Here is a 17,365-nt window from a genome sequence, read left to right on the forward strand (position 1 = left end):
AGTGCTGGGTGAAAATGTATTTTATAAAACTTGATTGTTCATTATTGATATGAGAGTTCTTCTCGGGTTTATATCTCTAGATGATTTCATCTAGGACTTTGAACTCTAAATCTAGGACTTTCAGTCTGACAGTCTAAACCCTGAAAGGAAGGGGGATCCCCGGATTTTCCAACACGAATGCATTGGCATTGATGTCGACATTAAAGGTAACACCACTGCCAAATCGACCTCGTAAAAGTTAGGTTAGAGTCTTCAAGTTCTGGATATGAGACATACAGGCTGTACGTTTGCCTTCCCAAACATGATGAGTCCCATGAGTAACATCGGTGTAGTCGTCAGGCCGTCTACCCCACGCCCCAGCGTTGTCCACGTAGTACGCGCAGCCACTGGAGATTTCATTGCCTTTTCTGGAGTTGACAAGGTAGATGGATTCCCAAGCAGCGTTGACGGAGGTGAGCCCGGCTAGGGCAGCTGTAAAGGAAGTGAATTTCATGTTTGATTAGACGGGTATTTGTTGCGATAGGCGAAGTCAATGGTTGATCTGAGTATTGAAAAACTCAAAACAAGAGGTATTGAAGCGAATATTTATAAAAGTATTAGTGCGTTATATTGCCCCATGGAATCATGACTAGCACTTGGATTTCATAACGAACAGAATGGAGTATAATGTCTCAGTTGGTCCAGTCGGAAGTGAGGTTATTCAGCTCTACTCAATCTGGACTGCTGACATGCTTTAGAACCCGCTTACTATACATATACGAGTTCCACAATTTAAACTATTGGCGGCCATTAAGGTCTGCTGACACACCGCTGCCAGTTCTTATTTGCAGCAGGACTAATTAGACAGTTCGGCTCAGTTTATACCTCAGGGTTCTTTAGATTGAGGTCTTTCGTTACTTGTTCAGCACAACGGCTTTTGTCTTTGTCATTGAATGAAAGGGGCATAATTCATATCGGACTCCACTTCAAGGCTGTCATCTGACAATGCAGTCTGGAGGTTGACACAGAAAGTTATGTCTACTTCGGGATATTGAGTAATTTCAGCATGGCCAAGGACCCCAGCTAGCAACTAGGGTTAATATAACCTTGTTTGATGCACAGACGGAATCTCTATGTATAAGACGGAAATGTCAAGGTAGTACAAGTTACTAACAGTAATACTTTATCAACTGTTGTGACCCCGGCTATTCTCTTGTAATAAAGCTTTGGCTAATACTTACGTTATGGAGCTCTTTGCCTACCTCAAAAAGTATCGGATTCCTGTTTATAGGAGACGCAAATTCAACTAAGTATCAGAAGAAGTATCAACTTGTTGGTCAACTCAACATCGGGATATGTCACTACAGTGTAACAAACTATAGAACGACTTGTGCTGGGAAGATGAGTATTCCAATATTAATAGGATAGTCTAAAGCTATGTCCTTGATTCCTCATAGAGCCCATCTCCCTTAAATAAGCCCACCCCCTCCTCGCTCTCCAAATGTGGTTCGCCGGTGTCGGCATTTGTCTTGAGCAATGTTCAGACGCGAACTAGCTTTGTCTAGAGTGAATAACAGTATAGGTTCTCTCCTTTCCAAAGAGATGTCGAGTCCCAGTCTATTTGGCGATTCCGCACTTGATGGCGCCGAACTTGTTCTTAGTCGCCTCCCACCACGCAGACTCAACGTGACCGCCGTTGCAGCCAGAGCCCGACATGAAGTTGATGACCATGTCTCCGTTGGCATCTTCGCCACAGTTGGTGCTGGAGAGCACGCAGGCTCCGTGGAAGTTCTTGTTGTTCATGTTGTCCCAGAAGCCGCCGCACTTGCCAGGGATGTCGTCAACGCCGGAGCCGATAACGAGCCACTTCTTGACGATGGGGCCTTCATAGAAATCCCAGCTGCAGTGGTTGGCCACAGTGCTGGTGGCGAAGCCGAGGACAGCAGCGGCGGCGGATGTGAAAATGGTGGTCTTCATTGTGGTGGTGGTGTTATAAGAAGATATAAGCTGGGAGATTTTGAAGGTTGGTGAGGATTGTTCTGTAGAGTGGATATTGAGAGAGAATTGTTGTGAGTTGCTGTGAGTTGTTGTGTTTGTCTGGGAGTTTTCTGCCTTCTTATATACACTTGTGATTGCTATTCGGTACAGTCCCTTCTCGTTTTCAGCCTGAAAATGGGTCAATTCCGAGGTCGCTTAGAGCTGTCGTATATCCCACATGGTCTGTTCGGCGGTGTAGTAAGGTTGGTTTCTTGGCAAGGGTCCATTTCAGTTAGGTATATTCTTCGTTCCATTTTTCGTTTCGAGCAATTAGCGAGATCCTACGATTCCTTCGGCTACGCTCAGGCACACTATATGTAGATCCTTTCACTATACAGCAAAGATCATCCGGTCAAGGCTCGAACCCACTACACTGCAAATCCACGTGGACCACATATAAGTGGTCCATCTCTATTACATCCACTCGTCGGCGCTCAGATTACGTAATAATCCACTACACTTGGACCTGAAAGTGGATGTAGTGGAGTGGATTTAGGTGGATTTAGGTATCGTGGGATACTCACTGACCTTGTACGGTTCATAGTACTTATTTTGGTATATAATTGCCTATTAAATCGAGGTAGCTGGACCCAAGTTAGCCGAGATCCATCACCCCTACAGCTAATCTTATAGCATTATACGAGACACTACCCCCTATTGATCGCGTTTTCTAAGATTTCCTGCTGTTGTTTTTGCCAAAATAAAAACTGACGATGCCAGCCACCCAGCCAGGCCAACAGCAGCACCTCGAAGACCGTTTTTTTCACCATTTCAGAGGCTGGGCTTGGTCAGAACGCGCTCGTGATACTAGCTCTTGGCTGTGGGACTTTGGCTACGATATTCAACGTCATGGCTTACGCAAATGGGCTTGCAAGGACTGTATCCTCGGAAATCGTCCCATTATCGCGAGTTTTACCTCTTCAGGTCTCCAGAACGCGGCAAATCATCTATGGCGTGAACACAAAACACCAGCACCAGAGGGAGAGAAAAAGAGCACAGCACAGCTGAAATCCGAATGCGTACTGAAATCGAACCAGCCGACTATTGCCTCTGTTTTGAAACTGGACGTCAACAAGCCTACGGAACAGAATATCGCGAATAGCTTTATCTCACGCTTTGATAAGCAACACTTTCAGCGTATGCTAGTCGAGTTGATCGTCAGCAGCAACCAGTCCTTTTCCTTCGCCGAGAACCCCGTCCTCCGAGAAATCTTCGGCTATTTGAACCCCTCCGTTTCGATCCAACACGCCAACTTGAGTGCCACCGCTGTCCGATATAAGATCATTCAAGAGTACAACCAGACTTGCGTATTGTGATATGCTAAAGTGATATATATCACCGTGAATATATATCACACTTTTTTTCAGCTAAATGTGATATCACGATAGCTAAAATGCTATCGGCCGTGTGGCATGCTTATCAGATAAGATTAGATAATCTTATCTACTTTTGTTGGATCTACTCTAATTAGCTTTTGCATTACTTCCAATCTACGGAAAATCAGCATGTTTTGAAGTTCATCGTGTTTTTACAAGTCGGGCCTACCCTATATCTCAGTGCTTGAAAGATACCAGAGTGCTCACGTATTCCCCCACACTTGCGCAAGTACCCTCTAAACAATATTAGTCGCATTTCATGGTCACAAAGATTCGCTTTTCAACCTCCCCCACGCTGGACATAGTCCTTATGGGAATTGGGAAATGGTTTCATTCAATAAATTACCGTTGAAATTTAGAAAGCAGTCGTTTATGGGCTGCGGGGAAATATGATTGCTGCAGTTGCACGATACCTATCCTGACGTGTAAGTCTCGGCGGTATAGATGTATACACTAACACATCTTAGCACATCCACATAGCCTGGGCACTCAAGACAGCAAATCAAGCTCGATCGCGTCAGGTAGCGTCAGGGGTCGGTTGACGCGTTCAAGAAATGAGAGTTTCAGCGAACCGCGCCACTCGTTCGACCGAATCGACCGATTTCGATCGAACATTTGGGCCCGTTCGATTCGATAAAGACTTGGCATCGAATTAGTCTATCAATTCAATTCCCGTTCGTAAGATATCCATCCCTGGTATTGGAGAAGTAGCATGGATGATAAGTGTTGCATATGCAGCCACAGGAAACGGTGTCACACGATTACGCGTGAATCATCAGAACAGTGTTACAGGTCTGTTGCAGGGTCAGCAGGTCTAGTATCATACCCCGCCTCTTTACCTATAAGAAGGAGGAGAGCAAGAACAACCATGATGATAAAGAGACAGAAGACAATCATTCCGATCATCATTAGATTATGAGTTACCGGTACCTAGTAAGAGCGCGCTGTCTGGCAGTCTGCTGCCTCGACTTTCAATATTGAATTGTGAGTTCATCTTCAAAAGTTATCACTGATACCCTTACTCGATCACAGACTAGAGCATCACCCGATGATCTGCCCTTCGAATCATCTAGCTTCGACGTCATTTTCCGCACCACTCATCCAGAGAAGGCCAAACTAAGGCCATCTGGCAAACGAAAGACGTCTGGTCGTGTTATGTATGGATGCCTTCATTGTCCCCCAGATAGTCCATGGTCAAATGGAAAGCGTGGCAATGCTATTTACCACGCGAAAAGGAAGCATGCCTCTATTATTCAGACGGAGGCCAGTACCGTAGACGAGCACGACACAGATATTATTACCCGGCCGTCAAAGCAGCCTCGGATGGACAATTTTTTTCAGAGTCGGCCATCAGATGCCACTTTACGCCGCGTCTTTAACCGACAGCAATATATAGAATCGATTGTCGGTCTGCTCACACGCCGTCGTTTACCATTCTCCGCGGTGAAATGGGATGAGATGCAGGATATCATATTGGCATGCAATCCGGCTATTGAGGATCTTCTCCTCACGTCCCGCGACGCGGCGATGCGTCATATTACCACTACTTTCGACTTATACCGATCCCAATTGAAAGCAAAGCTTTAGGCGTCCGTATCGAAGATCCATCTCTCGACCGATCTCTGGACATCGCCTCATCGGCATGGCATTTTAGCAGTATGCGCTAGATGGGTTGATAATGGCTATCGACTTCAAAAGGCCCTGCTAGCTATGCCTGAATGTCGATACAGCCACAATGGCGGGCGCCAAGCAACTCTAATGGCGGAAGCAATCGAAGAATACGGTATTGCGAAGCAAATCGGCTATCATACCGGCGATAATGCTACTTCAAACGATACCTATTTGAAACATCTCTCACAAATGCTACAGGATAAATACGGTGTATGCTATTTAGAACGCCGATTAATAGGTAGTTGGTTAACTGAGTCTAGGTATCTTTCCATCCCAGCCAGCGTCGAATCCGATGCATCGCTCATATCATAAATCTCTCCCTTCAAGCCTTTCTCCTTGCGTCCTCGAAAGAAGCTTTACGCGCAGCACTTGCCGCTGCTAGCGACGTGACCGGCGCCGAGATGTACGAACAATTCTACTTCACACTATATTATATATCCGCCAACGAGCCAGCATCGCGGTCTGAAGGTTCGGGACAGCAAGAACAGTCTTTCAGTAAGATATGGAAGGGAAAGGCTAAAAGGGCCGCTCGGAAGCCCCCCGATTTCAAGGATGACAACTTCAGAGGCTGGCAAACCATCCCGGCGATGCGTAAACTACATAACATTGCGGTCTGGCTTCGAAATTCATCTATCCACAGTGATCTATGGGAGGATCGAGTAGGCTTGCGGCTTGGGATCGATAACGACACCCGATGGAACTCTTGGTATAAGCTGATCGATAATCTTATCAGAAGGCAACAGGGTTCGGATCAATTCAACGAGCATCAATATAACACCTCGTTGATAGATAATAGATGATTACGTAATGACAGGTGGGTTGATTGATAGAAGTTGATAAACAAACGACATTGATTGATAGATGTTGGTATCCGTTGATAGGTGTTGCACCCATATTTGCTGACAAGCCAAGCCTCTAGCTGTTAATCCTCAGATTCTTCGACATCTGGTATCATGTTGCCCGTCCACTTCAACATTGGATCAAGATCCTGGATCACACCAGCGTGGTACCAGCTCCGGATGGTCTGACAGAGTGAAAGAGTATCGGCATGCAGTCGGTTGCGCAGAGGAACCACCATGTGACCGGTGACGCTAAACAGACGCTCGACCTCAGCACTCATGGGAAGTACAGTGTGTAGATCTAGAGCCATGCGTGATAGCCGAGGGTATTTTTGCCTTCTCTTGTGCCAGTAAAGACGCGGGTCCTCCACATGCTTATCGCCTGCAGCGTGATCATGCTCCCATAGTTCAAACTCATCCGGCTCCAGTTGCCGCTGGCGACGCACATGGTGACAAGGAGGCTGACGTTTGCCCGCTGACGTCTCGCCTTTGCTTTTTGAAGTTTGTGAATTTGTTGGTCGAAAGACGAAGGGCTTTCCTAGGCGGCTCGAGGACGTCTTCAGCGTCAATCGGCAAATCTTTGTACTGTTCACGCCATAGGCGGTACACCTGTTGCCTCGCTGCGTCGATCCAGTTGGGGTGATCTTCGTACCACCCGTCGAAAGCGTCCCAACGTTTCCCAGGATTCAGAACCGCGGCAGCGTAGATCAATGGTGATTCACCCGCCTTCGCGTAGTAGGAATCGAGCTTCTTCCACGCATTGTTGACGTTCACGACCAAATGATCACCTTCAGGAAGACCTGCCACGATGCCCTTCGCAGTCTCGAGGCCGTCGAGGAGAAACTCATATGCATCAAGGATTTCCCAACTTGCGCCATGAATCTGGTCAATGGCTTCCTCGCCAAGGCTTCGCTGTTTCTCGCGAGACTGGGAGTCGCCCTGCAGGGATTTGATGACAAGCTCAAAATTGAGAAGGATGTCATGGAGAGCTTGTATTGCCTCCCAATCACTCTCTTCCAGCCTATTGCCTTCCTGGAGAAAGTAGGGTTCTCTGACGCCCTTCCTCAAGTTGCCGCATCTTGTTCGGTTCTCAGAGTCGAAATGTGCCCTAGCCTCGAATATGAAGGTATCGTAAAAAGGCTTTAGTCGAAGCGCGCGTTGCATCATGTAGAATTGCGAAAGCCATCGGGTGGCATTGTCGGTGACAACCTTAACTGGTTTATGGGCTTTGAACCCAGAGTCTTCTGCTGCCTCTCGAATGCGGTGCTCCTGGGCCGAGATAAGCTTCCTCGTCCATAGGTCTGACCGATTGACTTCTTGACAGAAGTTGTGAAGCTTCCCAATGGGTCCTCTCTTCCTCCACTGCTCGTGTTCGCGCTGCACAGTAAGCAGGCCATCGTTAACATCCCGCTCGAAAGACTCATAATCTTGGCCGAAAAGAAGGGCCTTTACAACCAAATTTATAACATGACCCAGGCAGCGAACTCTGCGCTCTGGCCAATGAAAGCCCAGGGCATCCCCGATTTCCGCCAAAGCCGTATCGTTGTTCGATGCATTGTCGACAGTGAAATATCCGATCTTCTTCTCGATATCGTAGGAGCTGATGACTTCGAGAACCGCAGCGGCGATATTCTTCCCAGTATGCCTGCCATCCATTTCAGGCAGACCAAGCACAATTTTGTGGGGTTGTGCCTGTCGGTCGCGATATACGGCACTGACACCATAGAGTGAGAGGCCGTTTGTTGAAGTCCAGCCATCAAAAGCAAGATGAACTTGACCAGGGCTCTCCTGAAGCGTCTTGGCTACCAGCCCCTTGTTTTTCTCGTATTCGCGAAACGCAATCGCCCGCACGCTCTTGTCGCTGATGTGCGCGCGTTGGATGCCGACCGAAGGGCTGAGATACTCGAGGACTTCGCGAAGAAAGGGATGTTGCGCGGTGCGGAAGGGCAGGTTGGCGCTGACCATCCACTTGACCATCTTGCGTTGGAACTCCTCCTTGTTGAAAGAGGCAACCAGTCGATTCGCCATAGCTTGCTGATTCGCGTCGTTGACGTCGAGGCCAAAGAACGAAACGACCGACATCTGATCCGCCATGTCATGTGGACGTTTCAGAGTATTCGGTACGGTTCGCTTCGCGCTCGCGTTGCGCACGTTGTGGAAGCTCGAGAGATGTAGCTCAACGTTGCTGAGGTTTCGAGCGTCGTAGTGTGAGGGTCGAAGGTCTCGCTTCTTAACGCAAAAGCCGCAGACCCATGTGGCACTGTTGCCCGCCTTTGAGATATCGAAGCCGAACTTCCATACCCATTGTCTTGTAGATGACCTGCGTTCACTGAGGGTGTAGCCTTTGAATCGTTCGAAGACGAAATCATGATCCTCGTCAGTAAGGTCCAGGGGGTCAGAACCTGTAAAGTTGGCATCATGAGCGTGGGGATGAGGGGAGGCTGATTTGCTTCGCAAAGGCGTTGACGGTGTGGATGATGGAGCAATGGTGGCCGAGCTCTGCATTTCGTCAGGTGGTTGCTGTTGGCGAACGCGTCAACGACGCGTCTCGTTGCGCGCGAAATATCTTGCCTCGGTCCGCCCACCTACCCTGCAGTCCGCCGTCAACAAACATCAACTTCATCAACGTTGATGCCATCTCGTTGAATTGATATGTCTTGGCGAGTAATGAAATTGATTGATAGATATTGAAACATCTCTGACGCCCGTTGATTGATGGTTGATGCTCGTTGAATTGATCCGAACCCTGGAAGGCAATCACAGATCAAGCAATTCTTGCTTGATTACGATAAGGAGATCAACGATAATATCCTCAACTCATCAGATTGGGATTACCTTGAAAAAACACATAGATTTCTCCACCCATTCGCGTCGGCAACTTTATGGGCTGAGGGTAAGAATTCTACATTGTCGCAAACATTGTCAATTATGGATGGTTTATTACGCCACTATGAAAAGAACAAGGTTTGCTGTCTCTTGATAGACTCTAAACCCTAACTTGGCTAATTATCCAATCTAGGAACATTACTCGAAGCTAGAGACGCTTGATCGCCGTATCCTTCATTCAATTGAGATGGGCTGGTTCATTCTCGACAAGTATTATACGATGACCGAAGATGCGCCTGTTTACGCTGCCGCCCTCCTTCTTGATCCTTCAAAGCGAATCAGGTACATTGAGCGCCACTGGCCAGAGTCATGGCACGAAAACGCCATTGCTGGTGCCCGTACAATTTGGGAAGAAGAGTACAAAACTCAGCCTGAGACTGGACCTGCAGAGTCGGTTGATGAGGTATGTGCTTCGCAAAAGCGGCAGCCGAACGAGTGGGACGCTTTACTTGAAGAGTTGGAAGTCACCGAGGATCTGGGTGATTGTATGGACGATCTTGAAGACTTTATCAAGGCAACACCCATAAAAATAAGTGGATCACCACTTCAATGGTGGTGTCATAAGGATCAGCGGAAGACTTATCCTCAGCTAAGTCGAATGGCTATTGATATCCTCTCAATCGCGCCTGAATCAGCTGATCCGGAATCTGCTTTCTCTGGTGGTCGACGTACTCTCTCCTGGGATAGAGAACGAATGAGTTGCGAGAATCTTGAGAAGGTTGAATGTATAGGTAACTGGCTGCGTGAAGGCCATATCCAGAAGGCTGTTTATGGTGGTATGGGTGTAATTACTGATACGGGTTTTCATAGTGGCGGCGATGAAGACTCCGATGTTAATTTTGATTGATTTGCGGATGTCTGACAGCATAGGTGGTAAAGTACGATAGTGATACCAATTGTTCTAAAGTGCTATAGTGATATCAATCGTGCTAGAGTGCCATAGTGATATCAATCGTGCTAAAGTGCTAGGGTGATATTCTAGCACACTTTTTGCGAATATGTGAATATGAATATGAATATCACTTTAGCACTTTATATCACAATACGCAAGTCTGCCGGGCTACCGAGATATTACTGTCTGCCAGACACGGATGTCGGTGCTGCCTGAAGATGGCGATGTACTTGACCAGGTTGCTACTGCGGAATCCACCGATCTTCCCTCAGCTAATTTGGGTACCGCGGAGCATGACGATGTTGAGCCAGACGAGGTTGATCAGTGCGCAGTGCCAGATCTGCTACCAGAGGATACAGAGATGGAAACATTACATTTGCACGTTCTCGGCGAAGAGCGCGATGAGCCGCTTCCTGTACGGCCACCGACGCAACAACGTCAGCTTGATATGCCAGACATTCAGAGGACGCCGATCAATGAGTTCAACCAGTCACAGGCACTCCTGTCCCTAGCCTTTCCAACACTATTTCCTCGCGGTCAAGCCGATTTCGTTGAGCCAAGGTTACGGCCTATCAAGTATGCGGACTACATACAGCATGCCCTTCGATGGCACGATGGCAGATTTGCCCGTCATCCCACTTTCCGGTTTGTGGTTTTCAACACGCTGATGCGAGCACAGGCACGGGCGAAAAGCAGCTATTTCGTCAAGCAATACCAACAAAGGCAGGGCCTAACAACGCGAGATGATCTACTCGAAGCTTTCCAGAACCCCGAATCTGCAGAAGCTCAGCAGTTGCTCAATTCCATCAACCGCCAGGCAGCACAACTTCGCGGGACACGCCCCTATTGGTACCGAAAGCGTCGAGAACTTGAGTCTTACGCCTACAACCTCGACTGTCCTGGTGCTTTTATTACATTCAGTCCAGCAGACCTACACTGGAGAAGCCTATATCAACATTTGCCCCAGTTTCAAGACTGGCAGGAGCTGCCCGAGCAACAGCGAATGGGCATGTCTAGCAAACTTCTCAGGGACAACCCACATATTGCAGCCTGGCACTTCTACAGGCGGTTTGGCTTATTCAGAGATATCGTTCTCAAGCAGAAATTCAACGTCACTGATTATTGGAACAGGTACGAATGGCAGGGTCGTGGGAGTAGCCACTGCCATGGCCTATTCTGGATGGACGGTGCGCCCGGTGTCGACCTGGAAAACGAGGATGCACGTAAGGAGTTCGCCCGTATCTGGAGATTCCACGTCACAGCTTTCAATCCTGAGCCAGCTCGAGTGCTACAGCAGGGAGAAGGTAACCCGTTGGCTGTAAATCCCTTACAGCATCCCCTGACGTTTCAATGGCTCTCACAGGTTCTGAACCGCTGCCAACGCCACCATTGCAGTGAGGCATACTGCCTACGAAAGAAGAAGGGTTCAGAAGAGATTTCTTGCCGCTTCTTCTTCCCGCGAGACACAAGAGATACGGCTGAGGTTGTTCGACGACAAGGACAATCCTACTTCTCCTTCGAGGCGGCCAGGAATGACAGCCTTATGAACCACTATAACCGGTGCCTGAGTCTTGGCTGGTTAGCCAACATTGATATCTCCCCCCTGTACCAGCCTCCAAGCTGTGATTAATTATGCAGCCAAGTATTGCAGTAAGATGGAGAAGCGGACTGACAGTTATGCCGGCCTGGGGCGGCAAATCTTGCCCTATGTCTCTCACCAGAATCCACTTCTATCTTTTGCCTCGCGTCTGATGAACAAGTTGCTTGGTGAGAGAGACTTTTCGGGACAGGAGATCTGCCATATCTTGCTCAACTGCGAGCTGCAGGAGGGTACCCGTGTTATAAGAGCCGTCGATTGCCGTCCCTACGAGCAACAGGGACGGTCGCTTCGCCTCCAAGGTGACCATAACGACGGTGAGGTCGTTGGAATATATGAGAAGTATCTTTCTCGCCTTCGCCTTCATGAAGAACTCACTTATTTCGACTTTCTAGCCAACTGGAATACAAGCAAGAGGGATGGGAGAAAGTGGACACGCTGGAGTCGTCAAGCCAAGCCTCGCGTGCTATACTACTTCCCGCGGTACAAGTCCAATCCCCGACATCACCAATACGATGATTTTTGTCGTGTGAAGCTAATGCTGGCTCATTCACATCGCGATCCCAGCGAACTACGCAAGATCGACGGCATTAAGTATGACTCGTATGCGTCTGCCGCTGAAGTCTGTTATGCGAAGTACCAGCACCCTGATGACTATTATGGCATACCTGACGCTGAAGAACGTCGACTAGATCCGGACGAGTTCGAGGAAGAATTTCACGAGCCTGAACTTCTAGAGGAGGACTGGCTTGAACTTGCCCGCCAGCTTCCCGACTGCCCACCAAGCCAAGAGGCAATAGATCTTCTGGGTCGACGGGATATTGATATCCAATACGACTGGGCGCCCCATGTCGGCCGCTACGCTGACCCAGGAATCGTTCAAGGCGATTATTGGCGCCACTTCATTGAGCAGCATTGTCTCTATATGGATGTTGAAGACCTGCCTTTAGACGTCCGTGATACGCTCAACCCGGAGCAGCGTGTAGTATACGATACCTTTATTGGGCACTTCCAAAGCGGCAGTGAGGAGCAGATTCTACTCCATGTTGACGGTGGTGGTGGGACAGGCAAGTCCTACATGATCAAAGTCCTGTCTTCGCATCTTCAGAGGCTTGCAGGTAACCGGCCCAGTCCAATCTGGAGAGTTGCACCCACCGGAGTTGCAAGCAACCAGATCATGGGGACAACATTACACTCTCTCCTCCGGCTACCCGTGGATAGGGCTTTTACAGAGCTATCCCCGGCAGATGCTAATGCTGTCCAGAATAAGCTACGCGACGTCAGGTATCTTGTGATTGATGAGAAAAGCATGCTGGGTCTGCGTCAGCTTTCGTGGATCGACAAACGCCTTCGCCAAGTCTTTCCTGGCAGAGCAACCGAATTCTTTGGCGGCATGAGCATCATCCTCGTTGGTGACTTCTTCCAGCTCCCGCCGGTTGCGAACAAGCCTCTCTACTTTGATGGGCCACTCAAGGATCTGCATGAGGTCTCTGGCCAGACAGCATATAGGGCATTCAACCACACCGTCTTCTTGAAGAAGGTCCAGCGGCAGCAGGGCGATGACCAGGCCGGCTTTCGTCTCGCGCTTTCAGAGGTACGTGGTCTCAAGTTATCCATCGAATCATGGAAACTCCTGAGCCAGCGTGTGCGGGTCAAGCTAAGCCAGCGCGAGGTAGATACGTTTGACGCTGCTCTTCGTATCTATAGTAAGAAGGCTCGTGTTGACGAGTACAACTACGAGCACCTCATCCGCTTGAAGCACCCAGCAATCAAAGCCATGGCGAAGAACATTGGTAATGGTGCTGACAAGGCAACATCGGAACAAGCTGGTAACCTGGCTGGCCAGTTTCCGGTATGTATTGGTGCTCGTCTCATGCTAACCCAGAATATCTGGCAACCAGCAGGCCTAGTCAATGGCGCCCGAGGAACAGTATATGACATCGGTTGGGCCTCTGGTGCTGATGCACATCGTGACCCGCCATGTGCCATCATGATGGTGATGGATAAGTATGCCGGGCCGTCATATTTAACCACAGACGACGGGCGCGAGGTAGTACCCATACTCCCAGTAAAGCGAGACTTCTTTCTGGGGACATCCGCGTGTACACGAAAGCAGTTCCCCCTTATGGTATCATATGCCATTACGGTTCATAAGTCACAGAGCATCACAGTGGACAAGATGGTGACGGATCTGTCTGAACGGGACTTCCAGACAGGGCTCAGCTATGTTGCAGTCTCCAGGGTCAAGATGTTAGACGGGTTAATGATCGATGCCCCATTTGAACGGGCATCTCTCCACTATGAGAAGCTACCTGATGGCAAGTATAGTTCTATAATGTTATTCACGCTTGAGGCTCTATAAGTCCTAACAGATTAGCAGGTGTTTTGATGAAAGTCCGGGACCAGGACCGGCGCAAGCAACAGCAACTTGACCGGCCACTATTCCAACCTGTTTTTTCTTGATGACGTCGCTATAGTACACAGAGAGTTCGAAAAAATGTCACGCATAGAGATACATCCTTCGGACTGTATTACACCCTCCCCACCGCTGGTGAGGGTGTCAGCATATTTTATTCCATATTCCATAGGGTGCTGTATAGAGTATGGAGTATGGATAGAAAGCCTGCTATCGCACGCGTCTATGCGGGCATCTAATCTATCCAATGTGTATTCTATCGTCACATAGCATAGCATAGCTTCCGTCGATTCCCTACTCAGATATCTTCTTCTTGGCCCAGCGCAAGGCACCGGGAATGGCGGGGTCGTGCTCGACGTAATCGAGGCTACCAAAGATGCTCCAGAGCTGACCCAGGAAGTTACGGTCGTCGTGACAATAGTGGTCGCCGATAACGGGCTTGATGGCCTCAGTGGCCTCATCAGCCTTATAGAAAGGGATCTTACTATAATGGTATCAGATATGAAGTGATTGATGCTGATCAATTGAACTTACGGGAACAGGTGGTGAATGACATGCTTCTCAATGGCACCGTGGAAAATGTGCTTGCCAATAAAGCCGAACTCGCGGTCAACAGTAGCGAGAGCACCCTTAACGTAGGTCCAGCCTTCAGCGGTATAATGGGGGAGCTCAGTGTGATGGTGCTGGAGGTAAGTGATAGCGACTAATTTTGCATTAGTGATACTCGAGCGATCTAGCTTATCTTTAAACACTTACCGAGCCAGTGGTGGACCCAGAGGTAGGGAACGAGGTAGAGGTAGAAAACAGTAGAAACGCCAACCTTCTGGGAAGCAAAGTATAGAGCAGTTAGAGTGAGGCCGAGACCAATATCGCTGATGATGATAAAGGGAGCCTCGGCGGGACGAAAGACAGCGCTCATGGGATCGAAGTGGCTAACGCGGAGCCATTTGGCGAAAGTACTTTTAGGCTCCCATTGCTTACTGCCCTTGCCAGCGCTTGCATTAAAGAAGGTATATACCTGCCATCCGAAGAGCTGGTGGAAGACGAGCTTGACGGCCTGGGCAATAGGGGTATCCTCGATCAGCTCAGCGACATCTATGCCAGCGATATAGAAGGATAGAGAAGCCTTAGGCTTAGAGCGGGGGACAAAGGCCATATCGAGGTCTATATGGCCAGTGAAACGGTGGTGACGGGAGTGAGAGTACTTCCAGCTAAAATAGGGGACCATAAGGAATGAGTGGAGGAACCAGCCGGTTATGTTATTGAGCTTGCTATAGGTAGATAAAGCACCGTGGCCGCACTCATGACCGAGAATCCAGATTCCGGTGCAGAAAAGACCCTGGAGGAAGCCATAGGCCATCCAGGCGGCGATACGGAGGTATTGGTCCTTAATGCCGGGGATATAGGTAAGGGCAGCCCAGGCAAGGGTGCCGATAATAGCGAAGTCGCGGATGATATAGTAGTAGGAGGTGGTAAGTGAGGGTTGGAAGCAGTGGGCGGGGATGGCATCCTTGATGGTCTTGATGTCGGGGAATTGAGGTTGAGAAGTGGCCTCGTGAGTGACCTGAGGAGATACGATGTTAGGCGAGTCGAGAAAAGGTTTGAGCTTAAGCGAATTGACTTGACTTACCTTGGGCAGGTCCTTCTTGGCCACAACTGTGGTGGCAATTCGCTGTCTGGTGGCCATTGTGCCTAGCGATTGGGGAGATTTGCAGAGTATATAACGAAACGTAGTAAGAGGAGAAGGAGGATGGAGTTATAAAGGAGAGTAAAGGAAGAAAAATATCGGAACTCGTTTGCGCTCCCCAAAAAAGATGTAAATATTACGCTACGGGCTACGGGCTACGGGCTACGGGCCACTGTACTGCTTGCTCTCCTTTCCATATAAGCCTTCATCTCAGGATAACCCCCTCCGTCTTGACCTAATCGAGCAATACTTGTCAAGGAGGAGTATGTGAATATGAGACCTTGACTCGAACAGACTTGACTCAAATAATGATGAGAGGCGAAGAGAGGCTCCACCCTTTTGGTTGTATTGGAACGCACTAAAAAAAGAATGTTGATTAGTTAGTTAAGTTTCGATAAAAACAGTCTGATCATCATCATTTTCCTATATTGTTCATTCTTGAAATGAAACGAATCTGTATAGTAAACAGCCAATCTTTGACGTTGGATCTGTTACACTCACCCCATCGCATTCGTACGTATCTATCAGTTCCTGGTGGAAATACATGGTAGGTTTAACGAGGGAGGTCATCTTACAGACAAAACCGATAGCTGGGGGGAAGCGAAGTGGGGCGTTTGCCAGACTGAGTCAACATCGTATACATAGCGTAAGCTGAAAAATAGCCTTTGTAGGGTGACAATGATATGCCGTGTCATATATAGCAGGCACTATGAAGAGGGGTATAGGTAAGGTAACTTATCAGTTAAACCAATAGGTGACCAGATTTAGCTTGTTAATACTGATCACTGATCGATAGCCAGGTAACATACTTTTAGCATGAGGGTGTATGTACTACGGTCCACTTGCACTCAATGGGATAGAAGACATTCCAGTCCTTAAAATGCTCCAACAGATATTCCATTCCTATCAGCACCCCAGCTACTGGGTATCTTGTCAATGAGATTGAACGGGATAAGCACAGACTTTCGAAGATGGTCCGCTGCGGAAGACGTGGCCAGGCTGGCGATCCATTCCACGTCCACCGTCCACGTATCCACGGCGTGGAAATGGATGGTCCGTGCATCCATTTCCATCCATTCAATGGAGCTGGCCGTTACATAATCCATCCATCCACGCCAGGGTTCCGTGGAATGGATAGGTGGAAATGGAAGCAGGGGGATGGACTGGTAGGGGGTTCCCTAGCCTAGTCCCTAAAATACCCTGTAATTCAGGGTAGACCAACTTGGCCATGGTCGGTAGAGATCTCAAGTACCTATATACCAGGCATTTTCACATACAAATTAAGGTATTTTTAAACAGAACATAACAGCTATTGGGTCGTGGACATTTCGCGTCATGGTGCCGCGTTCGAGCATCTCCATGCAACTGCATTCTGTACCGCGTAGAATGGCTGAGAGCCCAATTATCAGCTCTATGGTGCTCGAGCCGCCAGACCAAGAGGATAAGAAGAACTCGTGGGACCTCTTCCCTTGGAAAGACTTCCCTGGCTACACGCAATCCCAACGCTGTGCGTCTACATCGTCGTGGATATGGCAATTCGGCTACGATATCGAGAAGAGCGATGACGATACAAAGCGGCGATGGGTTTGCAAGGTCTGTGTTGACAGTCGCAGGCCAAACCCTCATTCGGCGGCCTCGAGCGGTACGCAGAACGCGGAGATTCATCTCTGGAATGACCACAAGGTCTGTGACCCTTCCGGAAGACGGAAGCCGCCTAGCAAAGCAAAGGAGAAGACACCATCGAGGAATATCGCCGAGATGATGAAGTTGAATACCCGTGACGCGCGAGAGCAGCAGATCGCAAACCAGATCATTGGCCGTTTTGATCGGCTAGACTTCCAGCGTTTGGTAGTCTCGTGGATCATCAACAGCAACTCTTCTTTCCGACAAAGTGAAGATCCATACCTCCGCGCCGCTTTCGAATATCTTAATCCACTCGTGAAGACAACCGAAGCGCATATTACCCACAATACCGTCCGCAGGCG

General features: G+C 48.7%; 4 protein-coding genes across 4 annotated transcripts; 1 reads left to right on the top strand and 3 right to left on the bottom strand.

Moving 5' to 3' along the window:
* Nucleotides 1-133: 133 nt before the first annotated feature.
* FPOAC1_013161 (uncharacterized protein) lies at nt 134-493 on the bottom strand (the record flags this gene model as incomplete). The annotated part of the gene is made up of 2 exons (XM_044857503.1): nt 134-228; nt 277-493. The coding sequence occupies 2 exons, from the start codon at nt 491-493 to the stop codon at nt 134-136; spliced, it is 312 nt and encodes a 103-aa protein (XP_044701686.1).
* A 1,103-nt stretch (nt 494-1,596) lies between these two features.
* On the bottom strand, nt 1,597-1,956 carry FPOAC1_013162 (uncharacterized protein; the record flags this gene model as incomplete). Its single annotated transcript, XM_044857504.1, has 1 exon — nt 1,597-1,956. One exon carries the CDS (start codon nt 1,954-1,956, stop codon nt 1,597-1,599), a length of 360 nt encoding a protein of 119 aa, XP_044701687.1.
* Nucleotides 1,957-5,150: 3,194 nt separating this feature from the next.
* FPOAC1_013163 (uncharacterized protein) lies at nt 5,151-5,863 on the top strand (the record flags this gene model as incomplete). Its single annotated transcript, XM_044857505.1, has 2 exons — nt 5,151-5,273; nt 5,324-5,863. The coding sequence occupies 2 exons, from the start codon at nt 5,151-5,153 to the stop codon at nt 5,861-5,863; spliced, it is 663 nt and encodes a 220-aa protein (XP_044701688.1).
* Nucleotides 5,864-13,987: 8,124 nt separating this feature from the next.
* FPOAC1_013164 (uncharacterized protein) lies at nt 13,988-15,380 on the bottom strand (the record flags this gene model as incomplete). The annotated part of the gene is made up of 4 exons (XM_044857506.1): nt 13,988-14,177; nt 14,228-14,396; nt 14,450-15,257; nt 15,324-15,380. 4 exons carry the CDS (start codon nt 15,378-15,380, stop codon nt 13,988-13,990), a joined length of 1,224 nt encoding a protein of 407 aa, XP_044701689.1.
* Nucleotides 15,381-17,365: the final 1,985 nt, after the last annotated feature.

Source organism: Fusarium poae (genome assembly GCF_019609905.1).
Source record: "Fusarium poae strain DAOMC 252244 chromosome Unknown contig_1, whole genome shotgun sequence".
Taxonomy (NCBI): Eukaryota; Fungi; Ascomycota; class Sordariomycetes; order Hypocreales; family Nectriaceae; genus Fusarium; species Fusarium poae.